Genomic DNA, 25,048 nt, shown 5'->3' with positions numbered 1-25,048 from the left:
GAGATTTGTAAGTGGCAGGCAAGCTACACTGTCCAGGCACTGGAATTTCTTGTCTGTTGTAAGCTGTGAGGTGCTTTCTAGATTTAGAAAGACATGGTGAGCCTAATTGTTCATATGTGACACAATTAAGCAAAGTTACTGAGGCATGTGTGTCTAATTGAAAGATCACTAGACAGCCAGCAATTCCTAATGATACAAATAGTTCATTAGAATGATGTTGCACAGAAGGTGTTGTAGGTTTTGAAAACACAGTGTTCACTGCATGTGCATGAGCCTAATCTTGGGTGGAGTTGGCAAAATTGGCATTTTTGTGACATTGCAAACAAACAATTTGGACATGGCCTTTTTTTTCCACGCGTGTAACATGTTGCATTATTGGATGGGCAATCCTGTCTTTTATGGCGAGCAAAACATCAAGGCCAACACTTCATTACATTCACAGTCCTGTTTACATATCTACGTGGCTGTCTGCATGGCTGTGCACACACTATTTGTTGTGGCTGCTTGGGGTGGTCACGAGCAAGTGGCAACTTGACCCGACAAATTGGGGCCTGGTCAAAATTATCGGCTGCTGTGGCACCCAAATCATATCACTCTAAGATTTGCAATACTTGGGGAAGTGATGGATCAGAGTAATTTAAGATCTGTTCCCGTATTCTACTATCTGGGACTCTGAATGTTATTGCATTGTGTATTATTAAATTACTCTAAAGTTGCCACAACTACACTTAAATTTACACTTCCTATTCATGCCCATTAATTCTGTGTACCACTGGCAGTATGTCTGTTCCAGCTTTCTCTGCAAGTGAAAGAACTGATATCTGGCTGCAGCTACTTGGACTTGCTGGTCATAGTATTGACTTAATGCAGAGATTACTTGGTCATAGCTGAGATTGTCAGGAGACACAGTTGGGAATAGTTTTTGTATGAACCTGAACTCCAGGGACCCTGCAATCAAAAGGAAGTATTGTAACTGTGTAGTATCTTGCACACAATGAACTTGACTATGTGCTTGGAGATGAGTCACATAAGCAAGCCATTGTTCCTCTGTGCCCCTAAATTGCCAGAATGTCGGTATGCAGGTTGGGGCTTATGGGCGCTCAACATCGAGGTCATCAGCGCTCGGTATGCAGGTCAGCGGGCAATTGTTGGGTTGGTTGGTTGGTTGGTTGTGTAGCCGATGCAGCTTGTGCAGCAGTGGCTGTTGTACTGTCATCAATAGGGCAGAAGTTTGTTGGTTTTGAAACTGACAAATTTACGTTAGATCCATCACATTGGCCATCTGCAGCTGAGGTGCAAGGGCAGGGGTTGGAGGGGGCAGGGAATTCATGGTTTACACAAATACATCATATCAAAAAGCAAGCAAAGCCTCTGAAAAGAGAAATGTGGTTAGCTCTGTGGCTCCCCTCCTGAAATACATGGAAGAACACAACAACAAATTGGGAATTACAAATGCTTGAACACAAACATCCCTGTAAGGTAAACCACAAGAAAAGCAAGCAAAATCTTCAGCTAAATGGATTAACTTCAGTCGCCACTGAATTATCCTCATCGGCACTGTAGTATCCTTGTCACCACTGTAGAGTCTTGTACAAAGGAAGCAAGGGTGAGGATGCTGTTAAGGGTGGCCGGTACCCTCTTTCTGCAACACAAATGCACATGTGGATTAATATGGTTCTTTATTTACATCAGCTTAAAGTATTTACTTATCTTGAATTGAGTCCATGTGCTGTGGTACAATCTCATCAGTAATAGTCCTTCTGCAGACAATATCGGTAATCTTTCCATAGTCACAATTCTGGTCACTATGTACTATCATAACCTGCGATGTCAACTTACAGACGCCAACTGGAATATTACACTACTGGCCATTAAAACTGCTACACCAAGAAGAAATGCAGATGATAAATGGGTATTCATTGGACAAATATATTATACTATAACTGACATGTGATTACATTTTCATGCAATTTGTGTGCATAGATTATGAGAAATCAGTACCCAGAACAACCACCTCTGGCCATAATAATGGCCTTGATACGCCTGGGCATTGAGTCAAATAGAGCTTGGATGGCGTGTACAGGTACAGCTGCACATGCAGCTTCAACACGATACCACAGTTCATCAAGAGTAGTGAGGGCATATTGTGATGTGCCAGTTGGTTGGCCACCATTGACCAGACATTTTCAATTGGTGAGAGATCTGGAGAATGTGCTGTTGAGGGCAGCGGTTGAACATTTTCTGTATCCAGAAAGGCCCATACAGGACCTGCAGCATGCGGTCGTGTTTTGCAGGGATCGAATGAAGGGTAGAGCCACGGGTTGTAACACATCTGAAATGTAACATCCACTGTTCAAATTGCCGTCAACGCGAACAAGAGGTGACAGAGGCGTGTAACCAATGGCACCCCATACCATCACACTGGGTGATACGCCAGTATGGCGATGATGAATACACACTTCCAATGTGCGTTCACCTTGATGTCGCCAAACACGGATGCGACCATCATGATGCTGTAAACAGAACCTGGATTCATCCGAAAAAATGACGTTTTGCCATTCGTGCACCCAGGTTCGTCATTGAGTACACCTTCACAGGTGCTCCTGTCTGTGATGCAGCGTCAAGGGTAACCGCAGCCATGGTCTCCGAGCTAATAGTCCATGCTGCTGCAAACGTCATCGAACTGTTCGTGCAGATGGTTGTTGTGTTGCAAACGTCCCCATCTGTTGACTCTGGGATCGAGACATTACAGCCATGTGGATAAGATGCCTGCCATCTCGACTGCTAGTGATACAAGGCCATTAGGATCCAGCACGGCATTCCGTATTACCCTCCTGAACCCACCAATTCCATATTCTGCTAACAGTCATTGGATCTCGACCAACGTGAGCAGCAATGTCACGATACGATAAATCGCAATCGTGATAGGGTACAATCTGACCTTTATTCAAGTCAGAAACATGATGGTATGCATTTCTCCTCCTTACATGAGGCATCACAACAACGTTTCACTAGGCAACACCGGTCAACTGCTGTTTGTGTATGAGAAATCGGTTGGAAACTTTCCTCATGTCAGCATGTTGTAGGTGTCGCCACCGGTGCCAACCTTGTGTGAATGCTCTGAAAAGCTAATCATTTACATATCACAGCATCTTCTTCGTGTCAGTTAAATTTCATGTCTGTAACACGTCATCTTCATGGTGTAGCAATTTTAATGGCCAGTAGTGTAAGTCAGTGAGTTAGTGACTGAGGCCCTCCGGTCAGTGTCGGCAGCCTAAATACTTGCTGTCGAGAGGTGTTGGCGGCACATTGCTTGTTGGTGTCTCTCTGGCCTTTCTCATGATAGGCACGCTTGATCCAGCACCTACTATTAATCTTGGTGCTACATCTTTGCCGACCAGTGTGCTGTTGACAGCTTATGCCAGTACACTGACTCCAATACTGACTAATTAGTGGGATACCTTATTTCTGTAACAAATACTGACAGACGGAAGTATAGTGCAGTTAAGTCTGGTGATAAGCCATGGTGTAGGACCACTTCTCTCAAACAATTTTTCTGGAAATGTCTCGGTAAGGAGTCATATAGTGACATAATGTAAATGAGCACTAGAAACTGCCACAAATCCTTATACTGATTCAGAGCATATATTTTTCGCAAAAATTTTTGCTACTATGTATGTTCACCTTTCTTCAGATACAAAACACGTTCTCATTTGAAGAGTATATCACAGAAAAACTACTCCCAAAACATTGCAACATAATCCCAACAAATTGTTTCTTATAGGTGTGATCAACAAGCATGATGTCAAGAAATAATTATTGTAGTGTGTAACACCACATCTCCCTCTAATTGTGATTCATCACTTTTTAAACTTATAAAGAATGTTGCAACCAGTTGCGGAAACATAATTTATTTATCCTGTTGCAAATCAATTTCGACTAATATCAGTCATCATTTATGCATTTTTCTAACCAGTGCATGCCATAAGTAGAAGTACTGTCCTTGGCAGATTTCTGTCATGAAGTCTGCCAAGGATAGTACTTCTACTTATGGCATGCACTGGTTAGAAAAATACACTGATGATAACTGATATCAGTCGAAATCGATTTACAACAAGATAAATAAATTATGTTTCCACGACTAGTTGCTACATTCTTTATAATTTTATATTCCACAGTCACTGCACAGAAAGGGAACCTTATGGAGTCCAACATTCAAAACTTTTTAAACTACTGAAAGTGTTGCTTCTAATCAGGATACTGTTAAAAGCGGGGAGCTCTAACACTATTAGTCTGAAAATGACAATAAATACATTTGACTACTTTCATTTTGGCCATCTACAATCAGCACTTTGGTTTCTCCTGAATGGAAAATATTCTGACTCTCTATATTTACTTATCTGAAGAAAACAGCCACATTCTTTGTTAGACTCATATGAATGTACGCTCATGAACATTTTTAGTTTCCCTTTCATCTATATAAATGTTGCAATATACCAAACAAAATAATTTCAAAAATGCAAGTCCTTGTTCGTTCAGAGATACCCTATAGTTTCCAAAAGAACATGTCATAACAATAAACTTTACTGTTCTTACTATATACATTTTGAAACAATATATTTCTGTGTGTTTTTGTTTCAGACCCAACTGATATATAATGATGGCAGCAAAAGTGACACAGTGATCGAGGTGAATCTAAGACATCCTGGAAAAAATGATAGGAATGTTGTATGTAATATCACTTAAAACTCTAGATTTATTTTTAATTATTAATATCTGATAATGTGTAATATTAATGGAGATCTATTGTCCATAAAGATAGTATAAACTGTCATACAGTTCATATTCAAGGTTGTCGATCTATTTGTGTGTGTGTGTGTGTGTGTGTGTGTGTGTGTGTGTGTGTGTGTGTGTGTGTGTGTGTCTGTGTGTGTGTGTTTGTTTTAGACTGCTATTAAAAATGTTGATACTTTTACGACAAAAATATTTAATAAAAGACTTCCATACCACTTCAAGAGCTGTCTGAACTTATGGAAACTGTTGTTCCACTCAAAAACAAGTCATATCAATCCCTTTTGTTCAATGTGGCCCATTTATTATTTCTTTTTCTAATCAGTATTTCCATTCTCACATCTGCTTAGGTTGGTGGTTGGTTGGTTGATTCAGGGGAGGGGACCAAACAACCAGGTCATCGGTCCCAAATCTGCTTAATATGTGGTTTCAGTTTTCAGTGATATGTGCAGACATTCTCCTATGACTCTGAATCAGCTAAATAAAAATAATAATAATTAAAAAAAGGTTTATTTGATGTGGGATGGTCCACAGCCTTTGTGTAATTATTAATGCACTTTATTCCATTTAAGGCTGTCACATTTTTTTTATTTTTTGTCTTTGCATCAATCTATGTGTGACATACTGTTCTGTTTTGTTGTGTTCAAGATAAATTACATATGGGCTTCTACACTGACTCTGCTCATACTATTTACTTATTTAGTGTACGATTTTCATGGGTTTGCTATAATATATATGAAAACACAAGGTATAAAACAACGTAATCACAAGGGTAAAATGGAACACACAAAGAGTGTACAGTGGGACCTTGCTTAACGAGCACATCCCATAATGCACAATTCACATAATGAGCAAAACAAATTGCAAAAAATATTACTTGCTTAATGAGCATATTTCCGCATGATGAGTGACAGCAATTCAGTGCGATGTCACCAGCCGTTCACACATGGCGGGGGGAATCTTTCAACAACATTGTCAGCAGTGGCATATGAACAATGTATTTAGTATATACTAAAGTCTGGGCTTAGCACTCTTTTTGCTACCATCTTAGTGCAACTTGTGATCACACATTTTTCTAAACTTTTGTTCACATAGCGTTTTTTTGTGTGCAAATTTTAATAACCTTCATAGAAATGTCCTTGAATATAAATCCTCAAGAAGATGACCATAAGAGAAAGAAAATGACCATAGAAATTAAATGTAAAATCATTGAAAAATGGAAACGTTGTGTGAGCATTGCGGATTTAGCACACACGTACAATCAGTCTACATCAACTATTTGCACTATCCTCAAGAACAAGAACGAGATTTAAGAGATAGATGCTTCAAGGGAGTGACAAGAGTATCTAAACAATAGTTTCTTTTTCTGGATGATGTAGCAAGGTTGCTCCTCATATGGGTAAATGAAAAGCATTTGCAAGGCAACACTATTAACAAGAACATAATTTGTGAGAAGCCGAGAATGATTTTCACTGACCTCATTAAGAAGACGCCAGGATCATGAGCAACCAAAGAAGTGTTTAAGGGAAGTGGTGGGTGGTTGGAGAAATTTAGGAGAAGAACCGGCATCCACAGTGTTGTGGGACACAGTGAAGCAGCCAGCTCTGACACAAAGACAGAAGAGAACTTTATCAGCAACTTCAAGATGCTCGTAGATTCTGACAAGACGGGTCTACTGTGGAAAAAGATTCTGAAGCATACATTTATAACAGCAAAGGAGAATCCATTGGACAGCCACAAGCCAATGAAAGACTGTTTCACACTGCTATTCTGTACCAATGCAAGTGGTGATTTGAAAATTAAACCACTGCTTGCTTACCATTAGCAACTCCATGAACCTTCAAGAAGTGTAAAGTCAAGGAGGTCAGGTTAAATGTGATGTGGAGGTCCAGCAACAAGGCTTGGGTGACGTGATCTTGTTTGTGATTGGGCCAATGAAATGTTTGATCCTTCAGTGAAAAAACTATTTGTATGAGTTTAATCTGACACTCCATGTCTTGCTTGTTATTGAAAACGCTCCTGCCCATTTCCAGGCCTACAAGACAACCTCTTTGAAGAATTTCAATTCATCAGTATCTAATTTCAGCGTGCCAACACCACTCCATTACTCCAGCCTATGGACCAGCAGATTATTTCTAGCTGTAAGAAGCTCTACATCAAAACGCTCTTTGAGCATTGCTTCGAGTTGATTGAAGCTACCAGTCGCACTCTCAGAGAGTTATGGAAATATCACTTCAACATTGTTGCCTGCATGAAGATGATAGAAAAGGCGTAGGAAGGGGTTACCAAGAGAACTCTCACTTCTTCTTAGAAGAAGCTTTGGTGGGAGTGCTTTGTCGAATGTGACTCTGAGGCATTTGAGTCAGTACCTGTGGAGCCTTTAGTCAATGAGATTGTGTCTTTGGCCAAGAGCAGTGGACTAGAAGTAGATAACAATGATACTGATGAGCTTGTGGGAGATCACACCAAGAAATTACCACTGAAGAGCTTATAGAGTTGCAGTATGTTTCAAAGCAGGAATTTGTGGAGAGGAGTTCTTCAGAGGAGGAGGAGGAGGCAATAACAGCAAAGCAGCAATCTTCTGGCGCAAAAAGAGAAATGCTAAAAGCATGGGAATCAGCTGCATTGCCGGCCGCAGTGGCCATGCGATTCTGGCACTGCACTCCGGAACCGCGGGACTGCTACAGTCGCAGGTTCGAATCCTGCCTCGTGCATAGGTGTGTGTGATGTCCTTAGGTTAGTTAGGTTTAAGTAGTTCTAAGTTCTAGGGGACTTATGACCTAAGATGTTGAGTCCCATAGTGCTCAGAGCCATTTGAACCATTTGAACCAATCAGCTGCATTGTACTTGAAAATCATCACCCCAATAAAGCAGTAGCTTCTCACACTACAAATTTATTTGACGATAACGGTGTGTCACATTTTTGCCAAGTATTGAAGCATCAGCAGAGCCTGTAGATAGCTTCCTAGTAAAAAATAATTAGTTATGTATCATGAATAATAAAGTACATAATGTCTGCTTGTGTCTGTATATGTGTGGATGGATATGTGTGTGTGTGCGAGTGTATACCCGTCCTTTTTTCCCCCTAAGGTAAGTCTTTCCGCTCCCGGGATTGGAACAACTCCTTACCCTCTCCCTTAAAACCCACATCCTTTCATCTTTCCCTCTCCTTCCCTCTTTCCTGATGAGGCAACAGTTTGTTGCGAAAGCTTGAATTTTGTGTGTATGTTTGTGTTTGTTTGTGTGTCTGTCGACCTGCCAGCACTTTCATTTGGTAAGTCACATCATCTTTGTTTTTAGATATAAAGTACATAATACTGTATGTATAATTTTCTTTGAATAAATGCCGTGAATAAGATAAAACTTTAGTACTTTTTCTGCAGGGAATGCATTATCGTATTTTACGTTAATTGATGTGATAAGATGTATCACTTAACAAGTGTTTTGCACTACGAGTAAGTTTCTGGAACAAATTATGGTCGTTAAGCAAGGTTCCACTGTATATATAAATTTAAATTTTACAGTTGAGACCATTAATTCAGTTCAATCCAGAGTTTGAAACTTCAAAGAAATCACATTTTTCTCTTGACTATGCTGTAAGGGGGCATTTGGTGACTGTGGTGAACAGCCTGACAAGGTACTCTACAGTCACAGGTAGGTGATTCAGTTATTCCCTGCTGATAGAATGAATCACAACAGATGCCACATGAATTATTATTCTGTTAAGGGTTTTCCGTATGTGGTAAGGCATTTCCATACCTGGTAGTGGTGAAAAAGGGTCAATAACAGGTGGAACGGGATCCGGTTTCAGGACTGCCCAATGTTCTCTTCACATGTCACTGATTTTGCAATTGCCCCTCAAAGGTAGTTATGCTAATGGTAATGGACGAGATGTAGACTTTAGCCTCTGCAGAGCAGCATCAGCCAGGTCACTGTGCATTAGAAGGTGGAGAGTGGCTAAAATTTTGTTGTATTCCTTAATTAATCTTTCCTGTCTGTGAATATGAGAAGGAGCTATGGGGTCAAGGTAGGGGACTGGTTTTTAGATAGCCACTAATTGTTCTGGACTGCAGTATTTGGCAACACAAGATTAAGTGCTGACGTTGTGTGGATGGTTGCATTCACCTCTCAAGACACAATTTATGGATTATGTTGTTCCTGGCACTGAATTTTACTGTGGTGTTTTCTAGTTATTTTTTAAAAGATAATGTTAGTCTGTTGTTATCCCTAAATATTTTGAGAAAAGATTATAGCAAACTGAGTTGTTGCTGAAATATGCTTGGGACCCTAGTTATGCTTGTTTTTATTATTGAGATGAAAACATGACACCTCAGTTTTGTTCTTGTATTGAATTAGACTCTAGTTGGCAAAGTATCTCCCTAGCACAGTAAGGTCTTCCAATAAAATGTTGTTGCCTTCCTCTAAGTAATTACTGTGGGTGTTAAAGGACAAGATAAATTTTGTAAATGTATTATTTGGTATATCTGAAATATACAGGTTAAACAGGACAGCCTTGAGCCAGCTCATTATTTATATGTCTCATTTTACTCTAAGTATTTCCTGTTATTAATTGGAAAGGCCTTTCATAGATCATGTTATTTAATAAAAATTATATTTGGCCACATTGTACTACACTGCGAAGTTTATAAAGAAGACCTTCCCTCCAAACCATGTTGTATGCCACAGTCAAGTCATTATACACCACTAAGGTCTCAACCATTTCTCAAACACAGCCTCAGTATATGTTGTTAGGTTGAATACATGATTGACACAATTGTGATGCGGTCTGAATTCAGCTGTCCTTTGGTAAAGTGTTCTGGTATTAATAGGCAAATTCACTCTAAAATTGTTCTTTCTAGGAGTTTGTAAGGTAGCTTTCAGGTAGATTCTTTGATTTGTATTGCGATGGCCCTGGGAGTATATCCTGTTAGCAGGATGTCAAAGAAAAATGGCATAGTCATTTTCTTGTATGTTTTCCAGAGTGTTTAAGGAATGTGGGGTAGATTCCATCAAATCCAAGAGGTCTGCCAGGCTTAGTGTTTTCTAAGGCTTTATTTACATTATCAACAGTAAATATTCCTGAGTATATAGGATGAGCAGTTGTTGCTTGGTGGTGTATTTTCAGTTGTTTTTTAATGGTTAGAGAGCATTGCAACTCATGCTGCAATTTGGGTTGCTGATATTTCTTAAGGGTGTATACAGGTGTGTTAGAGCCACCTAGTTTCTTGTGGAGGTTCCAAGTTTTTCTACTTGAATTTTGAAGTACATGTTACTGGTTTTTGTTCCCATTTTTTATGATGTTATGCTACTAGACAGTTGAGGAGCTCATCAACTACTTCAGTCTCTGCCATTCTGAAACTCATGGCAAAGCCTCTCTGTATCATCATTCCATTCCAGAAAATATTCTCTTTAGAAACAAAGGAGTATATGAATTTCAGGTTTTGTTGTAATGGCTTTGACAAATCTGTGGTAACTGCTGCCTTTTGGAGGGATCCATCAGATGACTGTATCTAGCTGTGGAACAACTTTATCCCAATGAGCCTTTCCAAAATTCTACTTAGGGTTTGGTGTAGAATGGATGATGGGGATTTGAATTCCAATTTTGATCATAATGGGATGGTTTTGACTGTGCCGAAAATTGTCCATAACTCTCCTTGAAACTGCAGTTGGCGAGTTTTGAGAGTCCTCAGGCCATCGTATTCTAAATGGATGATCGTATTCTAAATGGAAGATGACATTCCAGTCAATGGCCAACCACGCCAACAGTGGTGTCAGGGCGCCTATAAATCAGGGTAGTGTTTGCTGGGTAGTTCTACATTCACAATTGCTGTGCATACAATCACAGATGGTTCAGTATACACAGAGAAGTTGCCTAGCAGACTCTCTGCAACGGTGTGCCATAGAAAAAATGGAAGCAGGACAGTCACAAACTGATGTGACTTGGTGGCTTAGTGTGAACCGTTCTGTTGTTTCTTGAATGTGACGACAGGGTAAAGAGACCAAAAGTGTATCCCAAAGACCTTGGCAAGGCCGAACATGTGTGGCATCACAAAGAGAAAACTGTTGTTTGACTGTAATGGTAAGACAGTACCACCTCAATACCACATGGCACCTGGCATCTAATCTCGCAGCATCCACTGGGCATGTTCTATTGAGGCAAACGGTGTACAGAAAGCTTTGGCAGAATGGCTGTTATTGTCGGAGACCTGCTGCATACATATGATTTGTCTTCATGCAAGGAAATGTCTACAGTGGAGTTGTCAAAATGCCACCTGGATGCTCGAATAGTGGGCCAATGTTCTTTTCACAGATAAGCACAGATTTGGCCTGGAGAGTGACTCTCAACAGATTCCCATCTGGAGGTAATGTGGAACATGATTTCGGGACCCAAAAATTGTGGACAAAAACTGATATTGAGGAGGACCCTAATAGCACAGGCAATGATTATGTTGGCCATTCAAACACCTCTTTATGAAATTAAACAAGTGTATCTGCAAGTTTTAACTACTGTCAGGTATCGTGAGGAGATCTTTGGATCTCATGTGCGGTTGTTATGAGGTACTGTGTGCCTAGACTTGGTATTCATGGATAATAATGCTTGACCTCATAGTGCACGAGTGGTTGATGCTTCCTTGGAAATGGTAGATATTACATGCAAAACATGACCTGCTTGCTCTCCAAATTTGAATTCCGTATAGCTTGTCTGGGATGCACTAGGGAGACAAACTGCATCATGTCAGCATCCATCAATCACTCTCCAAGACTTCCGAGCAGCTCTGCCAGACGAATGGGCACTATTGGCTCAGCATGAGATTGATGACATCATTCACAGCAAGTCCCATCATAGTGAGGCCTGCACTGCTGCCAGATATGGTCACACCCCATACTAAGCACATTAACCAGTTGTCGGAATGTGGATGAAAATCTTTTAAGTTGAAAAAAACGAACAACATTTTTGTCTACCGTTTTCCATGTAGCATTTGTTTACATTCTATATTCTTTAAATTGTTTCTGCTTGATTATCAACTGTTTAAACTGTTTTGTGGCAAAATAAGTGCAATCTTGAAAAATTTCCATATATTCCTTAAATTTTGGACACCAGTGTATTTTGCCTCTTTGCTGTTGTTTGTCTTCATCTGCTATGTGGCTTTCTGGGATAATGGTCTTCTATGTTTCTAGCAAGAGCTTTGATATGCAGTCACTCTTAGCTCTGCTAAGACCTTCAGCATGTAATTGGAAGAATCAGAAAATTATCTGAGATTTTTTGACATTTAGCCCTGAGACGGGCTAGTGCGAGAATCCATGTACGTAATAAAGCCATGAGATCTGAAGATAGACTGCTGAAGGTTGTTCATACTATCTTTGTACTGCTAGGGTCACACTTTCCTTGAAGTTGTCTTTATAATATCCTGTCGTGGTTTTGGCATGATTTTATGTAATGATGTATCTGTTTGTTATGTGATCTTGACACTTTGATCTGAACAATGCGCTTGGTTGAAGTTTGGATTAGTTATACTATTTTGCTTTTCTGATGTTTTAGTAATTCTCTCCTACTGCTTCAGATATTTAGTATAGAACACGTTTCTTTTTATGAAATTCTGTACACAACTGATGTATAGTATGCATCTAATTGCTTGAAATGGAATGTAAAATACTCTAAATTGCAATTGAAGGTAAAAAATAGATTGTTATAAATGGAACTTGCCATGATTAATGGTTACTTGATGATGGTTGGCATAGTTACTATGAAGGCAACAGTGTTCCAACATTATGAAATATCTACAATGACAATTGCAAATATTTGTTTATTCAGTTACTGGTTTCAGTTATTATAATCATCTTCAAATCGATCTATCTGCCATTTTGGCTATAAACTTTATTTGCTTCCTCTTTTAACTCCATGAAAACAGACCAATGCAAAGGTGACCATAATGATTGGAAGCAGTAAGTGAATAAAAAAATATTTGCAGTCAGAGACTGTCATATTTACAAAAACTTTTAATAGTTACTACAAGTCCTTAAGTTGGGCAAGAGAAACTCTTGAACAGACACACAAAACCCTACAGAAATAGCCCATAAGGAAATGATGGTGCACTGTGCTAGCAATAGTGTTGGTAAAACTACATTTGTTTTGCAAATACTTTCTATGTATGGAGCAACATTCTTCATGAGTATAAGATAGATATCTGTGGAATAAACAATCAACTGTCTTACCATTATAATTTGGAGGAAACAGTCTAACCAGTGAGGATGTGAAGTAGCTCAGAACGCTGATTGTCTGTGAGCAGAAATCATTTAGTTTTTAGATTCTTTGCAGAAAACATTTAATCAAACTGATTAAACAGCACCAACGTTCAAATGACATGCTTTAAGCAAATTTCTTCCTTGAATGTATGAATATTACTGTTTACTACCTGACTTGCTTAATTATTTTGAATGATTTTGTAGTACACTCAGTGATAAAATGACTGATTTATGTGTTGAATATAGTGTTTTTGTTGTATAATTGTGTTTCTTAAATGGTATGCAAATATCCATTTTGCAGACAAGGAATCACAACTGGGCAATATATGTAAACCCTGTGGGTGTGGATGCTTCGGTTAAAGTTCTTAACACTAGATGTGTAGCGGGAGGATATATGTGGAATCCATATTATACCCAGCTTGCCGATCCTTTGAATGTGAGTTGATTGTGAAATTTTCTTGTGCACCTTACCTAGTCACATGAATGTGCAAACTACTATTGTACTGTACATAAAATTTTTATGAAATGTAAAAAGAGTTGTTTTCATGTTGTCATTTTGGTGTAGCATTTTACGCATACACTAAATGTAATAATGTATTAATTATACATATTTCTTGTGGCTATGTAGTTAAAATAGAAATGAAGAACTGTACAATCTGGTACATAGTGCACATATGATTTCATTTAGAAATATGTGTGTTACTAGAGGTATTTATGTTATACTAAAACTGAAATCATAATTGTATTCCTTTATACATTTAGTAACAAGTAACGTATCTTTGCAAATTTCATTTATGATGAATCTTTAACAACATTAATGATAAATGTTTTTGATAAAAAGTGTACATTCACTTTTAGACTGTATATAGATAGAAAACAAAGTAAGTAAACAAAATTTACTTTTTGAAGCAATGTAACAACTAATTTTACTTAGTGGATCTTTAATTGCAGAGTAGTACGTATTGTGTGGGACAATTTGATTTCAGTGGGGGGCGGGGGGTTAATATTTGGTTGTGTAAGATACCAGTAGAGCTGGAGCCTGTGCTACTGCATTTACAATACTGCCAACCTCAGTAAACAATTGTGCTGTTGCTGTTACAGAATGCTTTGTGTATTCTGCTTTGCTTTATTTTTTACATTGCTTGTTGTTTCCTTTTCTTATTTTGAAACAAACAAAGAGACTATCATGCCCCATTGTAAGGTTCAAATTTGGCTCTCACAACATGGGACAGATTGACAGTCCATATGGCTATTATGTCAGTTCTGCTTTCACAGAATCACAGGACACTGGCATAAGCTCCCAGTCCTATGAGAAGGATACAGGGCTTGTTGCCCCACACTCCTGCTATCCTCCCAGGTAATCTATGTTCTCATTTGTTTACACTGACAGCCAAATAGCATGATGAAGTGTCTGCAAGACACTTAATAACTCAGTGTGTGGATGCCATGAAAGTAGTTCTGAGAGGGACAAACCACGTACAGCTAAAAGAAGGGGCTAAAAAATTGGAAGAAGAAGTAGAGAGACAGAGGTTTAAAGAAAGGAAAAGAACTTGAATACTAGAATAGAAGAGCTCAGCGAATGAAGAGAGCTAGACGTGGTATGGACAGTGGTGGTGTGGATAGTTCTCATGAAGAGAGACCAGGAGGAAATGTGTCAAAAAGATTTCATCTAGAGTTATAAGAAATGTTATTTCTAGGAGTGAGTATTTTGTGGGGTTGATTAGTTGAGCAAATAGCTAGACTTCTGCTATTGTTTCATAGTAGATATTACAACTTAGCAAATGATCATACCTGTACTTTCATATTCACTTTGACTTAAAGCCTCATTTTGGTCCCAATAATATAGAACTATGTACTTACTGTCTGATGTATTACACATTTTATCATATAAATGAGAGTCATTCATAAAACACATTTTACATGTTATGGAGCTGAAGCGTATGGTGGAAAAGGTTACATGTTTAGGAAGAACAAATTCATTTCTCTGAAAATAGAAAGTAATGGACATTAGTGTTATGATTAGAGGGCAGTAAAATTATGGAGCAGAGATAGTGAGCAAATACATGCAAGTAAGTGGAATAGTGAGAGATTGGAGGGGAAAAACAGAGGGTTTAAAAGATTTTGAGGGAGACTGCAACCATTCCAAATACTTTTAATTTTTTTTTTAATTTCATTGCTGTTACCAGTTTCAGACAAATATGCACTTCTTATGATGACTACTATTGTTTCACTACATTGTCAGTGTCTTCATGTTATCTGCCTCTGCACTATAGGAGAATATTTATGCAGTTAGCACTATTTTATATCATATATTGATGAGTTACATAAATTTTCCAAAATATCTTTTGCACCAGCCTCATGATTTGCACAGTTTGTGTTTCTTCTATCAGAAACACCTTTCTCAGTAGCACTCTTTGTGACTACAGGAAAAATCTACACGCAGCCATCTGTCTAATGGAAGAGAAAATAAACCCACATTCTTAGCACAGTTGAGTAGAGCACAACATGTCCACAGCTGTGAATGATACACTGTTCTGACTACCTGTCCACTTCCCTCAAAGGGTGAAATCAAGCTTAGAGCTTTACACATTGTCACTTCATAGAAGAAAGATGTTATCAGAATGGGAAATTGCCTGCTGTATTGGTGTACACAACAGTGATGTCATTCAAACTTTCAGCCACTATTGTACCACACAAAACATTGAAGACTTGCCTTGTAGTGGTTGCCTGTGGTGAGCAGCTTCACCTGATGACAGTTACTTACAAATTATAGCTTACAGGTACCCTGTACTTAAAAGAAGTGAACAAGGGAACACCTGGAATAGAACCTGGCTCAGTGGCTTCAGTTTGTCTGTATCAGTGATGTAGAATTTTTCTGGTATGTAATGGGACATGTGTCAGTGACATTTTGGGCCAGTATCAGTTACAGATATCAGACACCTCACATGACTGTTGAGAGTAATTTAAAGGATGTGCAATATCGGTATAGGATTGTCCACTACATTATGCAGCATTATAGCCAACGTTTTTGAGACAATAATGCATGATCACACTGTACCAAGCACATAAACAAATTTCTACAGGAGGCAGGAATAAACTGAATTGAATGGCCTTTAGCACCTGCTAAGATGAGTCTGTTTGAGCATGCTTGGGACTAACTGAAGAAAAAGACCTTTGTTATCCTCATTCTCACTCAGATCCTGCTTTTACTCTTGAAGTGTATAGGTTTGGGTGGATGACTTATAATATTGTTACTTTTATATGGTTGCAAACCTCATACATGACATTTTGTCTTATTTAAATTACTAGTATTGATTGTATTTATAACTAAAGAAATTTCTCTGTAAACCTTCAATTGTTAAATCTGGTTTCTTGCCATATGACATTTCTAATTTTGGAACATTTTACAGGTGACTTGCAATTTGCTTTTACCCTGACTATTTTGCTGTTCACATACAAACCTACAACAATTTTTGTCTCAAGATCTTTCTCAGCCCAAAACTTTTCTTCTTGTTCAATTTCTCTTCCAGACATTTTAACTTACTGTCCAGTTGCTATTCAATATAGCACATTTACTTTGACTTTAATGTTAGGTCTGATTTAAATCAGCAAGAGACATAATTAAAATTTCTGTATGGGTCCTCTGACAAAAACTCAATAGTGATTTAATGGAATCCATCAATATTATACAAAAATTTCTTATTAATGAACATAACAACATTTAACTTTTTTTTACCTCCTTGTGTGCTTTTGTTATTCCTAGCAGGTAGTTACACATCCAATTTTCACCTTCCACAGATGTGAGGCCATACAATGGTGAAAATTTTTGATGTTCCCAAGAAAGATCACTTGCAGAGTTTTAACATGGGCAGTGGCCTTGTTTAACTTTAATGATAAGTTTTGCACAATATCCAACAAAGAACACTTAAATTGAGTACATATTCATGTAGCATACTTAATAAGACTGATAAAGAGTGGCTATTACAACACTATGGTATCATGGAAAGACAAAGAAACAAGGAACATACATATGAATATTATTCACAATATATAATAACAAAACAGAAATAAAGACACAAATAATTAACTCACAACAAAATTTCATGTCCTTAGCAAGAATTGAAGTTATTGATGTATCTATTTCACAACAATACCAGGAAGCAGCGATTTCTTGGCACTTGTTTCACTTGATACAATTGCAGGCTGAACACTGGTTAATGGAAGAATACACATTTGATTTCAATAAGATGTCGGTTACTCATCTAGCAGTGGGATGCAATCAAAATATGTTGAGCATTAAAAAAATCAGCAGTTTCATCCTCAGCACAGTTTGACAACCTGCTTAGCAATAAGAAGGAAATGACAACATGCTCCGTTTGTGTTTGTGAGGATGCAGTGGACAGCAAGAGCGAGGTGGAGGCAGTGGTTTAATGCTTATGGAGTAGATGCTGAATGAGATTCAGTGATTGCTGGTGACTGTATAAGGAGCCGACTGCCAGACACTGACACTTCATCAGAAAATAGAGATATACTTAGAGAAACAGTGCAGATATGCAATGAACTGACATGCCAAGAAACCTAGAAGTAATTTGTTCCATTGACACTTCACAAACACCTTCAGTTGCATAAGGAGGAGGATTGATACGCTTAGAAATTAAGAAATGTTGAATTATTAGCTTTTGTAACTTTATCAAATTTCTTCTCCTTCATTACCATCAGCAACAGCAACAGCCATTTGACCTCAAATGCTGGAAAAATGCCTTCCCTACACTTTTCCATGCATTACAGTCTTCGGCTACATACATCCCTGTTGCTCCTGCATATTTTCTGATGTCATCTACCCACCTTTCATTATGTCATTGTCTTGTTCTGTTCTCATCTCTTGGAATCCAGAGCTAACTTCCTTAGTATAATTACATTTATGTATCCATTTTATTGAAAATAAATATCATAATTACCTCATAAAATTGTTCCCTTGTTTTATGTATCTTAGTGGTTACATCCATTCAGTTACTTATGTATAATATTGTGCTTTTTCAGGAAGAGCTGTACCGTCAAGAGTGTGGACCTGACAACCCATTACGTTGCTATGTAGGTGATATTTCAGGACGCTTGGGTACAATAGATTTAGGCGATAAAAGAAAAGTTTTTTCTGATGTCAACTTTCCACTAGGTAAATTAATAACAATCTTTGTGCATAACTAATTAGATTTTACTATACGCATATATTTCACATATCATTAGTTTCAAGATATAACTGTTTCACCATTATTGAAAGTATTCTGTTATCAGCTTACTGTTGTGTAAACTAGTTCGTCTAAGACAATATTATAGTTCTGTGACCTACGACTGCATTTTGCAGCTCATTACTAATCATCCACACTGCCTGACAAAAATATTGAACACCTAGAAGGGGAGGCGAAAATGAAATGAAACTTCATTGGTTGATTGGGTTTGTGATGTTATTCCATTAATTACATTAATGAGTCAAATGTTCAAAGAACTTGACAGTACAGGCCCATGTATCAATCTTTGGCCATGTTGCATGCCATGATTTGGTTGGAAAGGATTTCAAAAAGCCGTTGTATCTCCTTCTGAGGCAAGGTAGCCCACAACTGTTGTAACTGGTCCCTGATAACTTGAATATTGGCATTGGAACGGAGTAGATGTACAAGCTGATCCCACACATGTTCTATTGAGGACAGATCTGTGGATTTTGCTGGCAATGGGAGTACTGCAACATCAGGTAGACAGTTTGTAGACACACATGCCTTATGCAGACAAGCTGTTCCCTGTTGAAAAATGGCACAGTGAGAATTGTCACATGAGCGGTAATGCATGAGGATGTAAGACAGGGACGGCCACGGTGTGCCAAACTGCACGCATGTACAGATGTGCTGCACGCGTGCCGTCCAGGGATCAGTCCGCCTCGCCACTACTCGGCTTTCCTCAGTCTTTCGCGGCACTGCTCGGCACGGCACGACATTAGGCTAGCTGTGCGATACGACATGTTTTCATCCGTCATAGGGTGCATTAGTTGATTTGTAGTGGCAGCCATGTTTATTCCTCGCTATTTGTTAGCAATTCGAAGGAAGTTTATAAGTACTGTAAAGTGGTTGTTGCAATGGAACACATGCTCACAAAGAGGAGGGGTAGTGACACAACGTCACGAGCCTTCAGAGCTGAATGGTAATTGCAATATTTTTTCGAAGAGAAGGATGAAAATTTTCAATGTCTATTATGCAGTCGCATACTTGCCGGGCACCACAAATTTGCAATAGAACAGCATTTTAACACCACACACAAAGGACTTAATGATTTAGTTGGGTTGATAGATCAAACAAGTTGGCGGAATTAAGAAGACGTAGTGTTATGCAGCGAGACGGACCAAACGCGAGTACCACTTACAAATCTTTGTGTTTCTGATGTTTGTATTTGTACATATTTGTCGTTAGAATTCAAATTTAGAGTTCACTCAATTTTTGTTTCCTGTTTTTAGCCTGGAACCGAACGTAGCAACCTGTCTTTAAGAGCAAGCTACAAAATAGTGCTCAAAATTGCAAGAGAGAATAAGCCTTTCAGTGACGGTGATTTCATCAAGGAGTGTATTGTTGAGGCGGCGGAACTCTTGATGCCACTGGAAGTAAAGTAGTTTAGTGAAATTAGTTTTTCCAGACAGACAATAGCTCGCCGCATAGCTGGTATGGCAGCGGATGTCTACAGGCAGTTAATTGATAGTGCCTGCAAGTTTATTGCATTCTCGATGGCTTTGGACAAGTCGACCGACATTTCGGACACAGCACAACTAGCGATTTATGTTGGTGGAGTCGACACAAATTTGCACGTGATGGAAGAACTGTTAGATTTAGTACCAATGAAACACACAACGAGGGGTACTGACTTGCTAAAAGCAGTTGAAGAGGCAGTTGAAGCCGTTGGCCTGAATTGGAAAATGTTAGTTTCGGTCACCACGGATGGAGCGCCAGCAATTCGAGGTGCTCAAAATGGGCTAGTAGCATTGTTGCGTAAATAACTAGGACAATCGACAGAAGATTTGTATGGAATTCATTGTTTTGTACACCAAGAAGCTCTTTGTGCTAAGTATGCAAATTTGGAGCACGTGATGAAGTTGGTAGTCACCATAGTACATTTTTTGAAGTCGCATGGCTTAGTACACCGTCAGTTTCAACAGTTTCTCATGGAACTGAACGAAGAGTACGGAGATGTTATTTACCACTGGGAAATACGCTGGTTAAGTTGAGGATCATGCTCTGAAAGATTTTTCAATTTTAGACTCGCTATTGTTGAGTTCCTGAAGGAAAAGGGAAAGGCAGAGCCAAAATTAGAAGATCCAAAATGGATTGCAGACCTCGCCTTTTTAGTTGATCGGACTGCACACTTGAACGCTCTCAATAAGACTTTGCAAGGTGAGTAGCAGCTTATTTCTGATCTGATGAAAAAAGTGGATGCATTTAATAAGAAACTCGCATTGTGGAAGGAACAATTCATGAAAATGAATACCACCCATTGCCCTACGCTCTCTAAAGTCAGAGAGAATGCAACTTCTGATGAATTTGTTTCTGTGTTGGAGGAACTACATCTGTTTTTGAACTATTTTCTAGTCCCTTTTCCGTTTCAGTTGAAAATACTCCAGTGCATTTGCAAATGGAATTGATCGATCTGCGGTGTAATTGCCGTTAATAGGACAAATTTTTTTACGTAAAAACTGTCCAGGAATTTTATGAAGGTTTTCCTCGGGAAGAGTTTCCCCATCTCCACAATGAGGCTGCAAAAGCTATATCAGTGTTTGGATCAACATACGTAGGCAAAAGGTTTATTTTGATTATGAAACTAAATAAGTCAGGATTACGTGGCAATCTGAGTGACAAAAATATGAGAAACTGTCTGCGTTTGTGCGTGTACCCTCAGTTTGTGCCGGATATGTACTTTATTATGTCTACAGTGAACCAAAAATAATTAAATTAATGGTGATAATTTTGTTGTATTTGTCATCTGTTTTGTTGAGAATTGTAGTCATTGCAAATTTTGTACAGTAGTTCCAGAATATAAAATTTGCTTGTTTCACATGTAGTTGGAATCACTTATTCCACATCATACTGCATTCTGTAGACTACTTTCAAGTCTGTTTCTATATCTCAGCTTAAATGCTGTAAGAATTTTACGAGTGACAATGTGAGAAGCACAATATTGTTGTTGTAATGCAGTTTCAAACCCAGCATTATTGTTATTTTTCTGGTAGTGTACAAACAGCCAACAAAGATTCAGTATTGCTCAACATGACGTGTTGTACAGAGTTTAATATTATCAAATAACGTAATATGACACTAAGCCACATGCGAGCAGGGCGGTGTTCCTTAAGCGAATGCACTGTCGCATGTGGCGTGTTTGTAGTTCCACGCATGCACGTGCACTCAGCTGGTATGGTAGTGGGGGACATGTGACATCAGAAGGGAGCGATCCGCATGCGTGTGAAACCTTGGCACGCGTGCCACGTTCTTGGCCGTCCCTGATGTAAGAAGTCCATGACGTACTGTTGTGGCATCAGTGTTCCCTCAATCACTACCTGACATAACCTGAAGCCATACCCATTGGCTCGGCACTCAACAACACCAGGAGAAACAGCACTGTGTCTCTTCAAAACATTGAAAAAATGGGATCTCTCCCCATGTTGCCACTATACTCACTGACAATGACCATCCAGTGTAGTACAGAGCGTGATTTATTGCTGAACACGATGTGATGCCATTCGTCAGTAGCCCACTCCAAATGTAATTGTTTGTGTTGTGGTGTTAACGCCAGCCTTTGCATCTGATGGTCTAGTTACTGCTAGTCTCTGACTAGTGGTGTAGGATAACACAAAATGTTGCAGGGAGTTCATTACTTGTTCTCGGATGGCATGCTTAGATGTGAAGGGGTTGTAATGTGCTTGGTGCACAATACATAGTGGTGGTCAGACATGGTCAACTAGAACCTTGATGATGAGTATGCCCACCCTAACATTTCAATGCATTCCAGCATTGAGCCACTATCATATCCAAATAGCCTACAAATCTATATCTCGCACACTTCAATGAACTGGCCAGATGGAGACCCACAATGTGCCCCTTTCAAACTCTGTCAGGTGCCAATAATACTATCTCACAGGGGTATAGCCCATGCAAAATACAGTGGCCGATGTGGAGTGACCAATTTTTATTCAAAGCACTGGGCAAGTTCGTTCATTTGTTCAGAAGAGAAGACTGACAGTGTCTGAAACCTTCCAACTGGTCGGGCAATGATAGAATCAAGGCACACACTCTGCAGTCTTTCTCATATGATTTTACAGGAACTATTCAGTAAAAAAATCATTTTTGATTTACTTATAGCTTTGTATGTCAGGTTCATCATGGCATGCCCATCATTTCGTTAATTGCCATACTTATTGTGATATTATTGTTAAAGTAAGACACTGCGCAAAATTCAAAAAAGTTTGTAATGAATATAGATGTCACTGTGATTTTGCATTTTCTGCATATTACATACTATGTTGCAGCATATGAAATTTAGCTGACACATTGAATTTTTCTTTAGACTTGGCTGGAGGTCTCCATCTGTCACCAGTATTGAGAAAATTGATATAACATAGCACCCTCATTTGCGGTGTGCCAATGATAAAGCCAGGGTGAAATATCCACAACATTCTTCATATTTCGTAAAAGGGTTGGATATTTCAAAATGAGATTTGGGCAAATAATAGGACACGAGGAGGAGAGTATTTTGCAATATGGTTATTATGCAAAACTTCATTATCTACCGTGTTATTCCACCAACTACAGACTTTTTTGATGAAAGAATGCAATTTTTAAGGACCATCAAAAGCTGGTGAAATGAGAAATGCTATAGGTTTTGGAACAACATAAGTGAAGACATTACACATTTATTTTGTACTGAGAATGTGCTTTTTCATAAGTTCCCCACTTAATAAACTGCTTTTTCAGAATTCTTTTGCAACTGCACCTGATGAACGACATGTCTAGTGTGGTGAGACTGTGTAAACTCCATTGTGTTTTGGCAACCACAGAAATGTGTAGGTTTTACTCAAAGTTCTCCACGCATGATGCTTCTCTGAAAGTTACAAATGGTTAACAAGCCAGGCAAAAATAAATTGCTGCTTTTGTGGCGAAATTCTAACCAAAGCAGAGGTGACAGTAGATCTTTTTGAATGGCCACAATGCATGTTTGGATGTGGAGGGGCCCTACTTAGTATTTACAGAAAATGTGAGCGTAGGCTTCAGTTTAGAATGGCAGTTCCCCTCCAGCAATTGGCATTGCCCTTACAGCACTTCACTGTAACCCCCACCACTACCGCTCTCCCCATGTGTGCCGTGCTGTTTGTGCATTCTGCTTGCACTATGCATGGTGTTTGTGTGTCCTTCACAGTGATCATTCATTAACATTTGATGCTATTCACACCCCTTCTATATTCTACCAGATCTTGTAACAACTCTAAACACGAACATCTGTAGTGCACTCTGGTGGCTGTTCTGTCAAGAGAATTGCATCTCTTTATCATTAGATAGCTGCCGATCATGTGTACGTGTACGAAGTTGCACTGATACCTGACCATGTCTTCTGGGTGCTTTAGTTTTTTTCATGTATAAATACAATTATGCATATGACTTAGTAAAGCAGCTTTTTAATATTGTTTGTTACAGTGCTCACACTAATTTTCACTTTAATATTTTTTCTTGCTGGAAGTGCCAATAACAATAATTTTATGCAAAAAATACAACACCAAGCAATTGTATTTTTATTTTACCTGTTGCTCTCTGACACAAAACGGGATTTTCTGGGAAGTGGGTCCGTTTTAACATATAGTCTTTCAATAAATTTACCAGCAATCTTGTAAATGTATTTCCATCCCAAAACTTCCTTAACAAAGTTGTATGGAAATAAATGTCCTTGGACTATTGTAACACAATCTTAACATAATTATTACAAGCAGTAGAAGAAATAAAAGTAACTATCACTATTCAACACTTCAACTATATGGTGAGTACTTATGTGTCCTCCTTACATGGTTTGTATTCCATTGAGAACTGTCCACTGTTATATTATGCAGAATGATTGTTTCTCAAAACAACAATACAGATGTTATCCTTTCTCGTTGCAATACAACCCAAAACTCTCACCTATAAATCAGCTTATAAGAGAGAAATATGCGCTAAAATGAGATCAGTGCCTCTTAAAATATTCCCAGTGACCTCCAGGATCATCTTCAGCCATTCACTCAACATTTGATTGTGCCAAAACTAGCCCATGGCTCATACGTGAGTCACCCCATTGTAAAAGGTGCCCTGCGTACTCTGCCAGTATCAGATGTTCCAACCTTTCCACTGGAAAAACACAAGCAGCTAGCATAACATTTGGAAACACACTGTATAGATGAGCTCTACCTACAGAACAGGCAAGGTGGTTATGGCTAGGAACCCACATTTAGAAAAAGTGGGATTCAAATAAACTATCAGGTCACCCAGATTTAGGTTTTCCATAGTTTTCCGCAATTTCTTTAGCAGATTTTCGGAAGATTCCTTTGAATAGGACATTCCAGTTTCTTTCTCCATTATTCTTCAGTCCTAAATGGTTCCATATTTCTAATGAACTCACTGTCAACGAGCTGTTAATCCCTTATCTTCCTTCCTTCCTTCCTTTTAGCAGTAAGTACATAATTTTATACGACATAACTAATATCAAGCAGTGAATCAGGATAAATTTCTGAACACAAAATATTTACATTTGCAACACTAAGTGTCCTATTGTGGAGCATGCTGCAAACATAAAACTAAAGACTTTGGTACTTGTTACACTCTGTTTGTCATTGGCTCTCATGGACATTTGGTTTTATTTTACACTAGTTACTTTGTTCTCGGTTCCTCACAGCATTTCACTTGTAGTTGCACCTTGCATTTCTTTCCTGTTTCTTATGTATTCTTTTTCATGTATTTCCCTCTAG

The 25,048-nt window shown here is 38.6% G+C and overlaps 1 protein-coding gene across 3 annotated transcripts in view; it reads left to right on the top strand.

The window, feature by feature from the left end:
• Positions 1-25,048, top strand: part of LOC126251704 (uncharacterized) — a 220,334-nt gene that overhangs the window by 175,485 nt on the left and 19,801 nt on the right. For all 3 annotated transcript variants that reach the window (XM_049952297.1, XM_049952298.1, XM_049952296.1), the window contains 3 exons: positions 4,642-4,728; positions 13,337-13,471; positions 18,076-18,208. In XM_049952297.1, coding sequence (XP_049808254.1) covers positions 4,642-4,728; positions 13,337-13,471; positions 18,076-18,208 — 355 coding nt within the window. The remainder of the gene's footprint in view (positions 1-4,641; positions 4,729-13,336; positions 13,472-18,075; positions 18,209-25,048) is intronic.

Source organism: Schistocerca nitens, chromosome 4 (genome assembly GCF_023898315.1).
Source record: "Schistocerca nitens isolate TAMUIC-IGC-003100 chromosome 4, iqSchNite1.1, whole genome shotgun sequence".
Classification (NCBI taxonomy): domain Eukaryota; kingdom Metazoa; phylum Arthropoda; class Insecta; order Orthoptera; family Acrididae; genus Schistocerca; species Schistocerca nitens.
The sequence above is the reverse complement of the archived record's forward strand: the minus strand, read 5'-3'. Positions and strand labels throughout refer to the sequence as shown.